Below are 13,254 nucleotides of genomic sequence, written 5' to 3' on the forward strand. Positions count from 1 at the left end.
AGACAGACAGACAGACAGACAGACAGACACAAAGAAAGAGATACAGAGAGACAGAGAGACAGAGACAAAGACAAAGAGAGACAGAGACAAAGAGACAGAGACAGAAAGTTTGTATATGTGTGTGTATCTATATGAATACATACATATATGTATAAATGTAAAAATATTCTATACTTCTATTTATCAGTTCTTTCACTAATCAGTCCTTTCTAACCTGTCTCCTGATGCTACCAGACCATATTCAGTCTTGTTAGCAATACCCCCACTTTTATTCTCCATAGTCTCCTTAACTAAGAGATTGAACTTTTGAAAAGGATTTTACCAATACTTAAGCACAATTTGACCTCTGATGGTAAAATGTGGGTAGAAGTTACAAAAAGATAAATTTAGGCATGATGAAAGGAAGAGCTCCCACACGATTAGAATGATCCCAAAGTGGAACTAGCTGCCTTGAGAGGTGGTGGGTGGTCCCCATCATTCAGAGTCTTTGAGAAGAACCTGGAGATATAATTGTCAAGGATGTAGGAGAGAGGATTCTTTTTTTTTCAAGTATGCGTTGAATTAATGGATGTTGTGATCCCTCCGAATTCTGAGATTTTTCAGTTCTGTGAAATAATCATTACCATGAGTTCCTTGAAATCAGGGACTGTTTGTGCCTTCCTTTGTACACACTCAGTGATTAATTAGTGCCTGAACCATAGTAGGAACTTAATTAAAACACTTATGTAAAACTGAATTGCCATGTAGCAAAATGGGGAAATCATGTTCTGAGACATCCCTAAACTATCAATTCTTAGAGTAAGCATAGATTGAGGATTGACCACTGATCACTCCAAGGACCAAAGAACCACTGAGGTCTAGCCCAGTTGTCTCTCATCTTGAAGACGAAGAGACTAGGTGCCAACAAGGTCATATGCCTAGCCCAGAGTCACACATGTAGCAAGTAGCAAGATGGAATTGAGCAGGGGCGGCTAGGTGGCATAATGGATAGAGCACCAGCCCTGGAGTCAGGAGTACCTGAGTTCAAATCTGGCCTCAGACACATAATAATTACCTAGCTGTGTGGCCTTGAGCAAGCTACTTAACCCCATTGACTTGGAAAAACTAAGAAAAAAATAAAAAAAGATGGAATTGAGCAATTAGCATTTCTGAACTAAATGACATTATTCCCATCAATCTTGCCTGAGCAAGTGCCTCCAAAATCACCATATTATTCTTTTCAATTTCAAAGTTAGTCCCCTTTAGATTTATTGCTTTAAAGCAAGGGTTCTTAAACCTCAGGTGCATTGACTTGAATTTTTTTAACATTTTAATAACTGTTTTAATATAATTGGTTTCCTTTGGAAGTCTATTTTATTTTATACATTTAAACATACTGTCAGGGCAGCTTTATAATGCAGTGGATAGAGCACTGGTCCTGGATTCAGGAGGATCTGAGTTCAAATCCAACTTCAGACTTTTAATAATTGCCTAGCTGTGTGACCTTGGGCAAGTCACTTAAACCTATTGCCTTAAATAAATAAAATTTTTAAAAAGTATAAAAAATAATAAACACATTGTCATGAGAAGGGGTTGATAGGTTTTACCAGACATGGAGGGGTACATGACACAGAAAAGGTCTAGGACCCCAGCTTTAGAGTCAGTCACAACTCATTTCTTTTAAAAAAATTTTTCTTATTTAAGGCAATGGGGTTAATTACCCAGCTAGGTAATTATTAAGTGTCTGAGGCTGGATTTGAACTCAGATCCTCCTGACTCTGGAGCTGGCACTCTAACCACTGTGCCACCTAGCTGCCCCCACACCTCATTTCTGACCAAAGAAAAATGTTAATTCTCCAAATCATTTACCTAGCTTATTCATCTAAGTTGAATCTTTGAAGCTCTCATGATTCTAGGACTCTGGAATCCTCCCACACTAACAATCCCTTAAATTCTCATGCTCCAAATTTAGGTCAAGTATTGTATACATCAGCAAGTCAATTAACAAGCATTTATTAAAGCATTTTTATGTACCAGACACTGGGCTAAGAGCTAGAGATACAATTCAGTCCCTACTCTCAAAAAGTTCATATTCTTATGGGAAGAGACAGTGTGTTCATAAAATGGAGATTACCAGATACATAGAGACATTATTCATCTAGCTTCCTTCCATTTCCCCAGCTCCAAGAAGTTGCCTTCTTCCTTTTGCCCTAGTTGTCCTCTTTCCAGGCCTACATCCCACAAACCATGACTTTCTCTCCATCATTTAACCCACTCTAAACCCAGCTTCCTCTGCACCACTTTCTTACTCAAGACCCCCCACAAATACTTCTTCTTTAAACACAGCCCCAGCACAGCATCCCAGACGTCTTCATCTGGATGATGAGCAATAATAAGCGAATTGCCTATGCTCGGGTACCCTCCAAAGATGTGCTCTTCTCAATTGTGGAGGAAGAAGCCGGAAAGGACTGCGCTAAAGTCAAGACTCTATTCCTCAAGGTGCTTGGCGGGATTAAGGGGAGATGGGAAGGGAGGAATGAACCAAAACTTTAGTCTCTCCTAAATGGTTATGTATGACTAACGACCACCACTATCCCATCCCCACTGTACACCCCAATCAAACACTCAATCAATCAACACTTATTATGTTCAGCTATAGTGCTAGGTCCTGGGAAAAGAAATATTGAGATATAACTGCCCTCAAGAAACTTACAATCTAATCTCATGCACATACATTCTCCATGGGACCCCAGCTCTGACAGAAACTATAAAGAAGTTGATATTAATCTGGAATCTTTTAGAAATCTGAAAATCTTCTAGCCTTTGCTAGAAGAGTCAAAGAAGGGAAACTGAAAGGTGGGGAGATGTAGAAGGGATGGAGCATATAGGATAATGATTGCATTAAATGAATTAGGTACCAGAATGCTTGGGCACTGACCTGCCTGGTCCTGGTATATTCCCTAACACTGTAACTCTAGTGGGTAGAACACTGAACTTGGCCTCCAGCATTTAGTACCTGTGTGATCTTGGGCAAGTGACCTAACCTTTCCCAGACTCAGTTTCCTTACTTGTAAAATGGAGATAACAATATCACCTACATTATGTTGAGGTTCAAATAAGGTAATATATAAATGCTTGCAAATCTTAAGGCCCTATGTCAAATATGATGATGATGATGATGATGATGATGATATCATCTCCAGCCTACCTAATCTACAACTTCAAGGGATATACCATAAAAAGGGAAATTAGGGCATGGATTATAGGGAAAGATTTTGTCTCTCCCTATTTCCTGGCCTTCCTTCTCCTCCTATCCCCTACCCCATCTGGTGTCATCTGGGAATCCAGGCAAAAGGGCACAGATTGGGGAAAGGGAATGGTCATGGCCATGGTCCTAGTTATCCCTCAGGCATATATTCTTCATTACCTTCCCAGCTGCCAGGAAAGAGGGGCTTTGGATCAGCTGGCTGGACAGTTCAGGCCAAGTTGGAGCTATACCTATGGTTGGGTCTCAATAAGCAACGGAAAGACTTCCTATGCGGCTTGCCTTGTGGCTTTGAGGAGGTCAAGGCAGCCCAGGGCCTGGGTCTGCAATCCTTCCCACCCATCAGCCTCTGCTATACTAGTGAGTGTGAACCATGAAAAGTCCCTATGAGTAACTTCCTTCCCAGTTCATCAGGCTTCTACATGTGTCCATGGCAGAATCCCAGGGACAGTTCAACTCAGTTTCTTGTAGATCCATTGGACAGGTCTGTCCAGCTCAGTCTGTCCTCCCAGAGTAAAGTCCTGCACCCATGCTATCCCACCCCCACTCTAAGTCACCCAAAATCCTCATCAAAAGGAGGGTGGTGGCCTGACCTATGGACTTGTGGAGAGCTAGATGAGAGGAAAGAGGTGGTGATCAGACCTGTAGAGTTGGGAAGGGTTGGATTAGAGAGAAGAGGGAGACCAGTGCCTTAGTCCTGGACACTCCTTGGGGAGGGAGGAAACATTTGGGACCCTGTGAGCCTCAGGACCTTGCTTCTCTATACCCCCTCCCCATCTAGAGAAGCAGGCATTCCAGCTCAGGACCCACATGTATCAGGCTCGAAGCCTCTTTGCTGCGGACAGTAGTGGCCTCTCAGATCCTTTTGCCAGGGTCTTCTTCATCACTCAGAGTCAGTGCACAGAGGTGAGATCTCAGCTAAGGGACTCTCCCTGGGAGGATAAAGGAGATAGACAACCAGGTCCAAAAGAGGATTAGAGAGATATGAGATCCATAGGCAAGAAGTTACATGTTTGCTCTAGAGATCAAGCTCAAGCATCAACTAATTCCTTTGGGGGGGGGTATTGAGGGGGAGGGGCAGGGGAGAAGGGCCTTGCAAATAGCTACTGGCCCAAGACTTATAACAGCTGTTATTAATTTTTGTTAAAGTTAAATTCAGTACAACACAGATTGGGAAAACATTTCTTGAGTATTGACATTTTTTCAAGACTGCTGAAGGCTTAGAGAAAGAAACTAAAATTCAGCTCTGAATTTTCATAGAATCTGAATTTCAAGAGAAGATAGTTATGGCTTTCTCCCAGGTGGGTCCCTATTGATTTCCTGATAATATTTTCCCCTCCTTTCACACCTGGGTTTCAGGTTTTAAATGAGACCCTATGCCCAACATGGGACCAGATGTTGGTGTTTGACAACCTGGAGCTATATGGAGAGGCCCATGAACTGCGGGATGATCCCCCCATCATTGTCATTGAAATATATGACCAGGATACTATGGTAAATGCTATGGAAGGAGGGAGAGGGGATCAGGAGCCCCTTTGGATCACCCCTTCATCTCCTGGCCTCATCCCCTCCTACTATTATTACTGACCACCAAATATCCTAGTCTTATTACACCCCTGGAGTTGGATTGTGGTTCATTCCAAAGCATGCACTTTGGTGTGTTCAGTTGCCCTATTCTCAAGACAACTGGCAACCTCCAATACCACAATTTTTAAAGCTCTTGCCTATCTACCCTGAAAAAAGGAGGCCCGTTTCCTTTTCCTGTGCTAGATGCTCCTCTATACCTCTCCTACACTGAGATCCCCTTGAGGGAAATGGAGTAGGGTTGTTCCTAGTCCAGAACAGAGATTCCCTCCATATCCTCCCATTGCAAAATTAAGGAATTGAGCTAGGTGAGCTCTAAAGTCCTCACAGCCTTTCTTTGGCCCCCACCTGTCTGAGTATGGAGTCATATCTAATTTGAATCAGAAATGTCCAGGAACCTTCACTCAAATTGGTTCCAGGTTCAAATTCTAGATCTGTCCTTTTGACTTAGGGCAAATCATTTAGCCTCAGCCTCAGTTCCCTTATCTGTAAAATGGAAATGATACCATCCCTAACAACCCCATAAGTTCATTGGAAGAATAAAATGAAATAATTCATAAAGGACTTTATAAACTCTAAAGTACCCATAACCTTTTAACTGATTGAGCTGCTATCCTGCTAAGACCATACTAAGGAATGTTCCAAGTGCCCCCTTCATCTTTCATGCATTTCCCAACTCATAAGCATTGCACCATATCTAACTCATTGCCCACTGATGTCTCTGAAAAAGACAAGTCACTTAGGAGTTGGAAGGACATAGGAGAGGCAGCCCTCTGGGAGTGGGGGGCAACCAAAGGCAGCATTCTCTTTACCCTCTCCTCTTCCCAGGGGAAGGCAGACTTCATGGGCCGGACCTTTGCCAAGCCAGTGGTGAAGATGGCAGATGAGGATTACTGCCCACCCCGATTCCCTCCCCAGCTTGAGTATTACCAGATCTACCGTGGCAATGCCACAGCTGGGGACCTGCTGGCCGCCTTTGAACTGCTGCAGGTGAGGAGGAGCCCACACAGAGAGAAAAAACTGGAAGGGGCCAAGCTTCCAAGGATGTTGAAGTGCTAGAGGGAATTTTAGTCCAACATCCCCAAAGTCTAACCCAGAACAAAATGGCCTGCTTCTTTGAGGAATCCTGATATTAAAGCCTAATAAGGTTCCAGACTAGACTTATTTTGAGTAGTCATGTCAGAAGGTGACTTCTGGGCTCTGTTTATCAGAAAACAAAGGCAGAATTTCTCATAGAAAAAGGTTCTGCTCTTGTCCTGGGCACCTGCCAGGGGAACCAGAGGTGAGTGCTCACAGTTTTATCCCATAGTGTTGAAATCCAGAGGAACACTCTGTCCTTCAGGGGTATTCAAACACTGGTGCTTGGCATCAAACTGGTAAGAATAATTAGTGAAAAGGGGAGGCTGCCTCCTCCCACCCATCAGCCTCTTCCCCAGACAGCCCTAGTGGGCTGCCAGCATTACCTGAAGCAGCCTTTCTAGAAGCAGCCTCAAAGAACTCTGGGGTTCCCACATGGACACACGCATGAGTACATGTGAGTGCATCTTCAATTACATACATGCTAGATAGGTCTTATGTTCAAGTGGAGGCACATGCACAGCCAGAGACAGACACAAAGGTGCATATGCTCACATCTGGTCACAGCTATCTACATAGGGGTAAACACATACTCCTACTGTATATGCAACACATGTATGTGGATCTCATGATATATGCACAAGCTACATAATGTATAATCACTGTGGTGTGTACAGCCACGCTATGTCTACTGTGTGTACACACAGACATGCCCCTTTATTTATCTGTATATGCATCCTTCTAAAGTGGAATGAATACTATCCTATCCAAATTTTTCTATTCCTATATAAAAATGAATGAATTGTAATGGTTAGGCTGGAAGACCCAGGAAGCCCTGACATATTCTCCATCTATGGCATCTTCTTTCTTTTCTACCCAAGTACAAGTCATAATACATACATATATAACACAGACTCCAAACATGTGTACATGTAAACTACATAGTGACACACAGCACTTAACAACATAAACATGTATGCACATCTAGAAATGGAAATGTGCAGAGTGCCATATTACATGCCTCACATTGTGCTTATGTACGCACCATGAAACGCACTACTTGTAATACACACATAGCATATGCAAGCACATTCAGCTGGGAGAACAATCACATGCATGTTCACATATGCATGTGGGTAATGTACTGAACGTTTTCTTAGGCACTACAAAATATACTGACATGTAACAAATTTTTATACAACTATATTTTACTCCACAAGGACATCGACATCCACATACATGCACACACACAGATACTGACATCTAACTTGTTTGAGGACTTATTTCATTTTTATCGCCCTAAGGACATTTTATCCATCTTGCCTCAGATATACACAGAGATAGACACTACTCTAGACTGACTTATGTGCCTGTGGTCTCTATCTCTGTGTCTGTAGATTGGACCTGCAGGGAAGGCTGACCTACCTCCCATCAATGGCCCTGTGGATACAGATCGAGGTCCCATCATGCCCGTGCCCCTTGGCATCCGACCCGTGCTCAGCAAATATCGGATTGAGGTAATGGGTGTCCCCTTCTCATTCTTGGCAAGACCAGGCATCCTGCTCAATCTTCCTGACTGTACCTCTTCCCTTTCTTTCTCCCTATTGCTCATAAATGGTTATCTACAACTAAAACCCTTTTATTTCTTAACATTCTGGTTTCCAAAGTCCCAATTTCTCTCCATGTGTCTTTCCTAACTTTTACAGTCAGTTTCTTCCAACAGCACAAATGTAAAGCTCACAAATGGAGTCACAAAGTCCTTCAGAATCAGATCTTACTCTTCCTCCTGAATCTTATTAAACATGACTGATCCCCCTGATCCCCTACATTCTATAGTTCAGTCAAACAGGGCTTACTGTTCTTATATATAGCATATGACCTCCCACCATCATGCTTTTGCATAGGCTATTCTGCACATCTGGAATGTATTCTCTCCTCACCTTTCTTTTAGAATTCTTAGTTTCCTTTAAGGTTCAGTTCTGGTGTCATCTTTTCTCCATGAAACCTAATATCACTAACATAGTGTCAGAAGTGGAATGAATACTACCCTATCCAAATTTTTCTATTCCTATATAAAAATGAATGAATTGTAATGGTTAGGCTGGAAGACCCAGGAAGCCCTGACATATTCTCCATCTATGGCATCTTCTTTCTTTTCTACCCAAGTACAAGTCATAATATATATATATATATATATATATATATATGTATATATACATATATATATGTATATACACATACAAGAACAAGTATAATGTGGAGGTGTCAAACATATCTCCAAAATTATTCCAGAGTATGATCTGAACCAGATAAAAATGTATTGGGAAATATTTAACAGAATAAATAAATGTACAATAAACCATAATGTTAAATTTTTTTCCAAGTCATTATACACAGGCAAAGATCCCTGTTTCTATTTGAGTTTGACACCACTGGAGAAAATCCAAGTAGAAGCAAAGAGACCAAAGGAAATTAATATCTATGTACATAAATAGTCCCCTGACTAGATTCTAAGTTCCTTGGGGGCAGTAACAGTTCCAATTTGGTCTTTTGTACGCCCTTTTCTTGGGATTCAGTACAGAACATAGTAAATGAAGGAGCTTAATAAATGCTTGTTCATTGATTGAATCATTCCTTCATCTCATTAGACTCCAGCATTAGTGTATCTAAAGTCATTCCACTATATCCCTTCCCATTGGCTAATTTTTCTTGGTCTCTATCCCTCAACTTGGATTTTTTCCCCAATTCTCATTAGACACTCACTTGTACCTGGGTAGGTAGGTTCAAGGAACAGGAAACCACAGAATGTTGGTTCTGTTTGTGATCATAGAAATTATCTAGTCCAATCCTTTATTTTATAAATAAAAAACAGGGCAGAGAGGAGAAACATACATGGCCAATATCACTCAGCAGGAGAATAGTCTCAAATCCAGGTTTTCCTTGCTCCAAAACCATTGCTGTTCTCCCTTGGGTTGTGATTTCCTAGACAATTTTGCCTCTCTGTCCATACCCAATGGCACCATTTGGTCCAGATGCTACCCTCATTTCCCCTGTATCCTTCCTCCTCCCAGTGAGTCTTCTTTTCTAGGTGCTCTTCTGGGGTCTCCGGGATTTGAAACGAGTGAATCTGGCCCAGGTGGATCGGCCTCGAGTGGATATTGAATGTGCAGGCCGAGGGGTGCAGTCATCCTTGATCCACAACTATAAGAAGAACCCCAATTTCAACACCCTTGTCAAGTGGTTTGAAGTAGTGAGTGGGGGCTCAGGGCTGCCAGTTGGGATATGAGGAGGAACAAAGGGATGTGGAATAGAGAAAGAGATCCAATTTTAATTGAATCATCAAGATCTGAAAGTGGCCTTAGAAGTCAGTAAGTACAAACCCTCTAATTTTACAGATAAAGAAGCTGAGACCCAGAAAGATTATGTCACTGCCCATGGTTGAACAGGGAGAAAAAAGTCAAAATAAGGATTTGAACTCAAGTCTTCCTGTCCTAGTCCCAGTGCTCTTTCTACTACTCCCTAGACAAAGGAGTGAAAAGGGGAGTATTCCCAAGATCCTTCTTCAAGTTCTTAGTTTCCTTACCAATTCCCATCCAGGACCTTCCAGAGAATGAGCTGCTTCACCCACCTCTCAATATCCGGGTAGTAGATTGCAGAGCTTTTGGCCGATACACCTTGGTGGGCTCCCATGCTGTCAGTTCCCTTCGACGGTTCATCTATAGGCCCCCTGATCGCTCTTCTCCCAACTGGAACACTACAGGTACCAAGCACCTTCAAACCCAATCCTGGCTATTCTGCTAACAATTAGAAAATCTGCTCAAGGCTAGACTCCCTTTTGACCTCTCTTCTTCTTTCCAGTCAACTGACCACCCTAACTTAAGAATCCTAACTATTGAGAGTTGTGGCAAAGAAGTTGAGAGGGACTGATGTGGGTGAGGTGGGGTGGAGGATGGATGGGAGAGTGCTGAACTCACAGGATAACCAGTCCCCTAGAGCCCTGAATTTAAAAAACCTGTCCCTAGTACATCCTAATCAACCCTTTCTTCTCTTTGACCCTTAGTCCTTGCCACCCTCTGTAATCCTGCAAGGGGCTGTCAGTCTATTTCTCTGACTTCTGTTCCCTACCACCCTTTGACATGTCTCTCTTTACCTTGGAACTCCTGGACAGACAGTTCTAGAACATTGATCCATTCCTCCTCCTGCCTTATATTGCTATCACCATTTCTTTTCTATCTATCGATCTGTTTCCTACTTCAGTTGGGCTATGCAGGGGGGGCCGGGTGCTGTGCAATGGTGGTCCCTGCTACCGTCCTACAGGGGAGATTGTGATCAATATGGAACCCGAGGCTCCAGTCAAGAAACTGGAGACCATGGTGAAGCTAGATGCGGTAAGAGCCTCTGCCCTAGGAGCAGCCCTGACTTGCCTATGAATGCATGTGCATGTGTTATGTGTTTTCTAAGAATTTTTATGTTTGTCCAAATACAGGAGCACTTACACACACATACACACACACACACACACACACAAACATACACACACACATACACACCTGCGCACATGCACACAAATATATCTCATAGACAACCTGATACAACTTATAATTTTTATTATTTTCCAGTGTTTCTTCTATACCCATTTTAAAGCTCATGATAGGAATATAGCCTATAATTAAGGCTGACCTTTGTTCAGATCAATAGGATTCATAATAATCCTTCAATGATTCTTTCATGTTGTACAACAGTGTAATAAGACACTAAGCAGCATTATGTTGAACATTCCCATGAAAAATTATATGGTAATAGTCCAACAATACCAATCTTAAACTACCTGAATGTGTATTGATATTTATGGGGGGGGGCAATGAGGACAATTTTATCCTAAAACCCAAATGCTAGAATTCAAAGCAAGACCAAAAGCACTGGGAACCTAGAAGGAGTCATTATTCTATTTGAGGATACCCATCCAGATCTTAGCTGTAAGTGCCCATCTCTCTCCTTATTCAAATAGGAGTAGGGAATCGAGGGATATGTTAGATCTCCTTGTGGAATATCAACATATATTTTTTATCCTAAGATTGTTGCTTTGAACTTTCTTCTGGTATAGTCAGCAGAGGGAAGGAAAGCCTTCTTGCATCATCAGACCAATTAGTAATGGTATAACAACTGATCAAACCCATCACTGTTTGGCCTCTTACTGGCTGACAACTCGTCACTTTTTTGGTTCAATTATTTTTCAGTCATTTCTGTCTCTTCATGACCCCATTTGGGGTTTTCTTAACAAAGATATTGGAGTGGTTTGCCATTCTTTGTCCAGAAAACTGAAGCAATGTTAAGTGACATGCCAGGTCAAACAACTGGTAAGTGTTTGAGACCAGATTTGAACTCAAAAATATGAATCTTCTTGACTTGAGGTCTGGCATTCTATTTATTGTATCACCTAACTGCCTACTATGTTCAAGGCACTGCAGGAAATATAAAGATGAAAAATTATGTAATCTTTGACTTCAAGGAATTTATAATCTGTTAGTCTGGTGCAACTAGGTGGCAAAATAGATGGAAAGCCAAGCCTGGAGTCAGGAAGACTAGAGGTCAAATCTAGCCTCAGATACTTATTAGTTGCATGACCCTGGGTAAGTCACTTGATCCTGATTGCCTCAGTTTCCTCATCTGTAAAATGAGCTAGAGAAGAAAAAGACAAACCAATTTAGTATACTTAGCAAGAAATGACTGAATAAGTCTGATGCATCTGGTAGATCATACAAGTTACAGGTTATAGAGGAGTTTTCCACTCAATATAATGGGAGAACTTCCTAACAAATAGAATTGTCCAAACACAAAATAAGCTGCCTCAGAACATCTCCATGGACAAACCCCAATGTGTTCATATTCCTCTCTTCTCCAACCCTTGACAAACTTCAGTTGTCCCAACTAGGAAACTGACTTTGCTAGGATTTTCAGAACAACTTTACCTGCAAAGAAAGAGATGGGAGATAACAGAAATCAAAATTCCAGAATTATCACATCACAGAACTTGGCAATCTAAACCTAAAGGGTTCCTGGTCCCATAAATTCTGAGGTTAACTATCCCATTTGCCATCTAGCTTGTCTCATGGCCCAGGCTCAGGAAAAGGCCAAGTCAGTAGCCAAGTTACCTGCAGAAAAGATACCGTCCATATTGTTTCACCTTCCATCAAACAAGGATATTCATTTTCATTTCAAAATCCATCTTACCAAATTTCCTGGGTTTATTTTTTCATTTAACATCTTTCCTCCATATTAGGAAGTCCTCACCCACTTTGTCAATTCACCATTTATATTACCTTCTACCTCCCCCACCAGGACTGGTTCTAGATAAAGGATTCTAAATAAAGAATTGGAAGGGACCTCTGAAGCCATTGAGAACACTCATTTCACAAACAAGAAAACCAAGTTTCAAAAAGAATAATTCATTTGGAACCAAAGGATCACAGATTTTAGAGCTGGAAGATACCTGAGGTCATCTAATCCAATGCCCTCATTTTACAGAGGAGGAAACTGAGGCCAAGGGAATTGATTTCCCTTTAATCAAATAGATAGAATGTCATCAAGGTGTACTTGGGAAGCCCTATGCAAAAATCACAATATCCTATATAGATTATGAGGTCATTCATTAGCCCCCTTGGGAAACAAGCCACCACTTACACGCCTTCCGTTTTAGCTGCATGTGTGTAAATACGGCAAACTCTTTGATAGTCTCTGGTAGGCAGATGAAAGCATAAAGATAATTTTTTAAAAAAACTTCCTGTTCTGATTACTTTGAGGTTGTTGTTGCTGTTATTGCCATTATTTCAATTTCTATTTCAATTCTGAATTCTCTCCCTCCCTTCAGGTCCTCCTCTACTCATTGAGAAGCCAAGAAATAAAGATGGAGTCAGAACATATAGATAATTGAAATCTACTGGTAGTCAACTGAAGTTCATATCCATTTAATCATTAATTTCATTTATCCCCTACTAAACCAGATCAGATGAAATTTAATTTAGAAATAGCTGAAAAGGAAACTATTTACAGCTTACTAAAATAATATACCATTGTTGATACAAATTACATTATTTCTGCAACTCTGTTTGGAAAGCAGCATCTCTGTGAATAGGTACTTCACAAGAACTGTATGCACACACCTTCCTGTCCATTCTCTTACTTTTGTGATCTGTCTGGACCTCTGCTACTACTCTCAGGCTTGTGACCTGAGTAAGTAACTTTGTCTTTGTTTCTTGTGACATGCTTCCCAGAGTTCTGATGCTGTTGTCAAGGTGGATGTGGTGAGTTTGGGCCCTGGAAAGTTACAAAGGGAAGTGCCCGAGGACAAG

At 41.5% G+C, this 13,254-nt stretch overlaps 1 protein-coding gene across 1 annotated transcript in view; it reads left to right on the top strand.

Moving 5' to 3' along the window:
- OTOF (otoferlin) overlaps positions 1 to 13,254 on the top strand; it is a 178,847-nt gene that overhangs the window by 144,689 nt on the left and 20,904 nt on the right. Inside the window, exons 24-33 of the mRNA XM_074188236.1 lie at positions 2,326 to 2,478; positions 3,415 to 3,604; positions 4,026 to 4,150; positions 4,604 to 4,738; positions 5,657 to 5,818; positions 7,303 to 7,422; positions 8,994 to 9,155; positions 9,503 to 9,665; positions 10,223 to 10,293; positions 13,177 to 13,206. Of these exons, the coding sequence (XP_074044337.1) occupies positions 2,326 to 2,478; positions 3,415 to 3,604; positions 4,026 to 4,150; positions 4,604 to 4,738; positions 5,657 to 5,818; positions 7,303 to 7,422; positions 8,994 to 9,155; positions 9,503 to 9,665; positions 10,223 to 10,293; positions 13,177 to 13,206 (1,311 nt within the window). The remainder of the gene's footprint in view (positions 1 to 2,325; positions 2,479 to 3,414; positions 3,605 to 4,025; positions 4,151 to 4,603; positions 4,739 to 5,656; positions 5,819 to 7,302; positions 7,423 to 8,993; positions 9,156 to 9,502; positions 9,666 to 10,222; positions 10,294 to 13,176; positions 13,207 to 13,254) is intronic.

Source organism: Macrotis lagotis, chromosome 1, assembly GCF_037893015.1.
Source record: "Macrotis lagotis isolate mMagLag1 chromosome 1, bilby.v1.9.chrom.fasta, whole genome shotgun sequence".
In the NCBI taxonomy this organism is placed as follows: domain Eukaryota; kingdom Metazoa; phylum Chordata; class Mammalia; order Peramelemorphia; family Peramelidae; genus Macrotis; species Macrotis lagotis.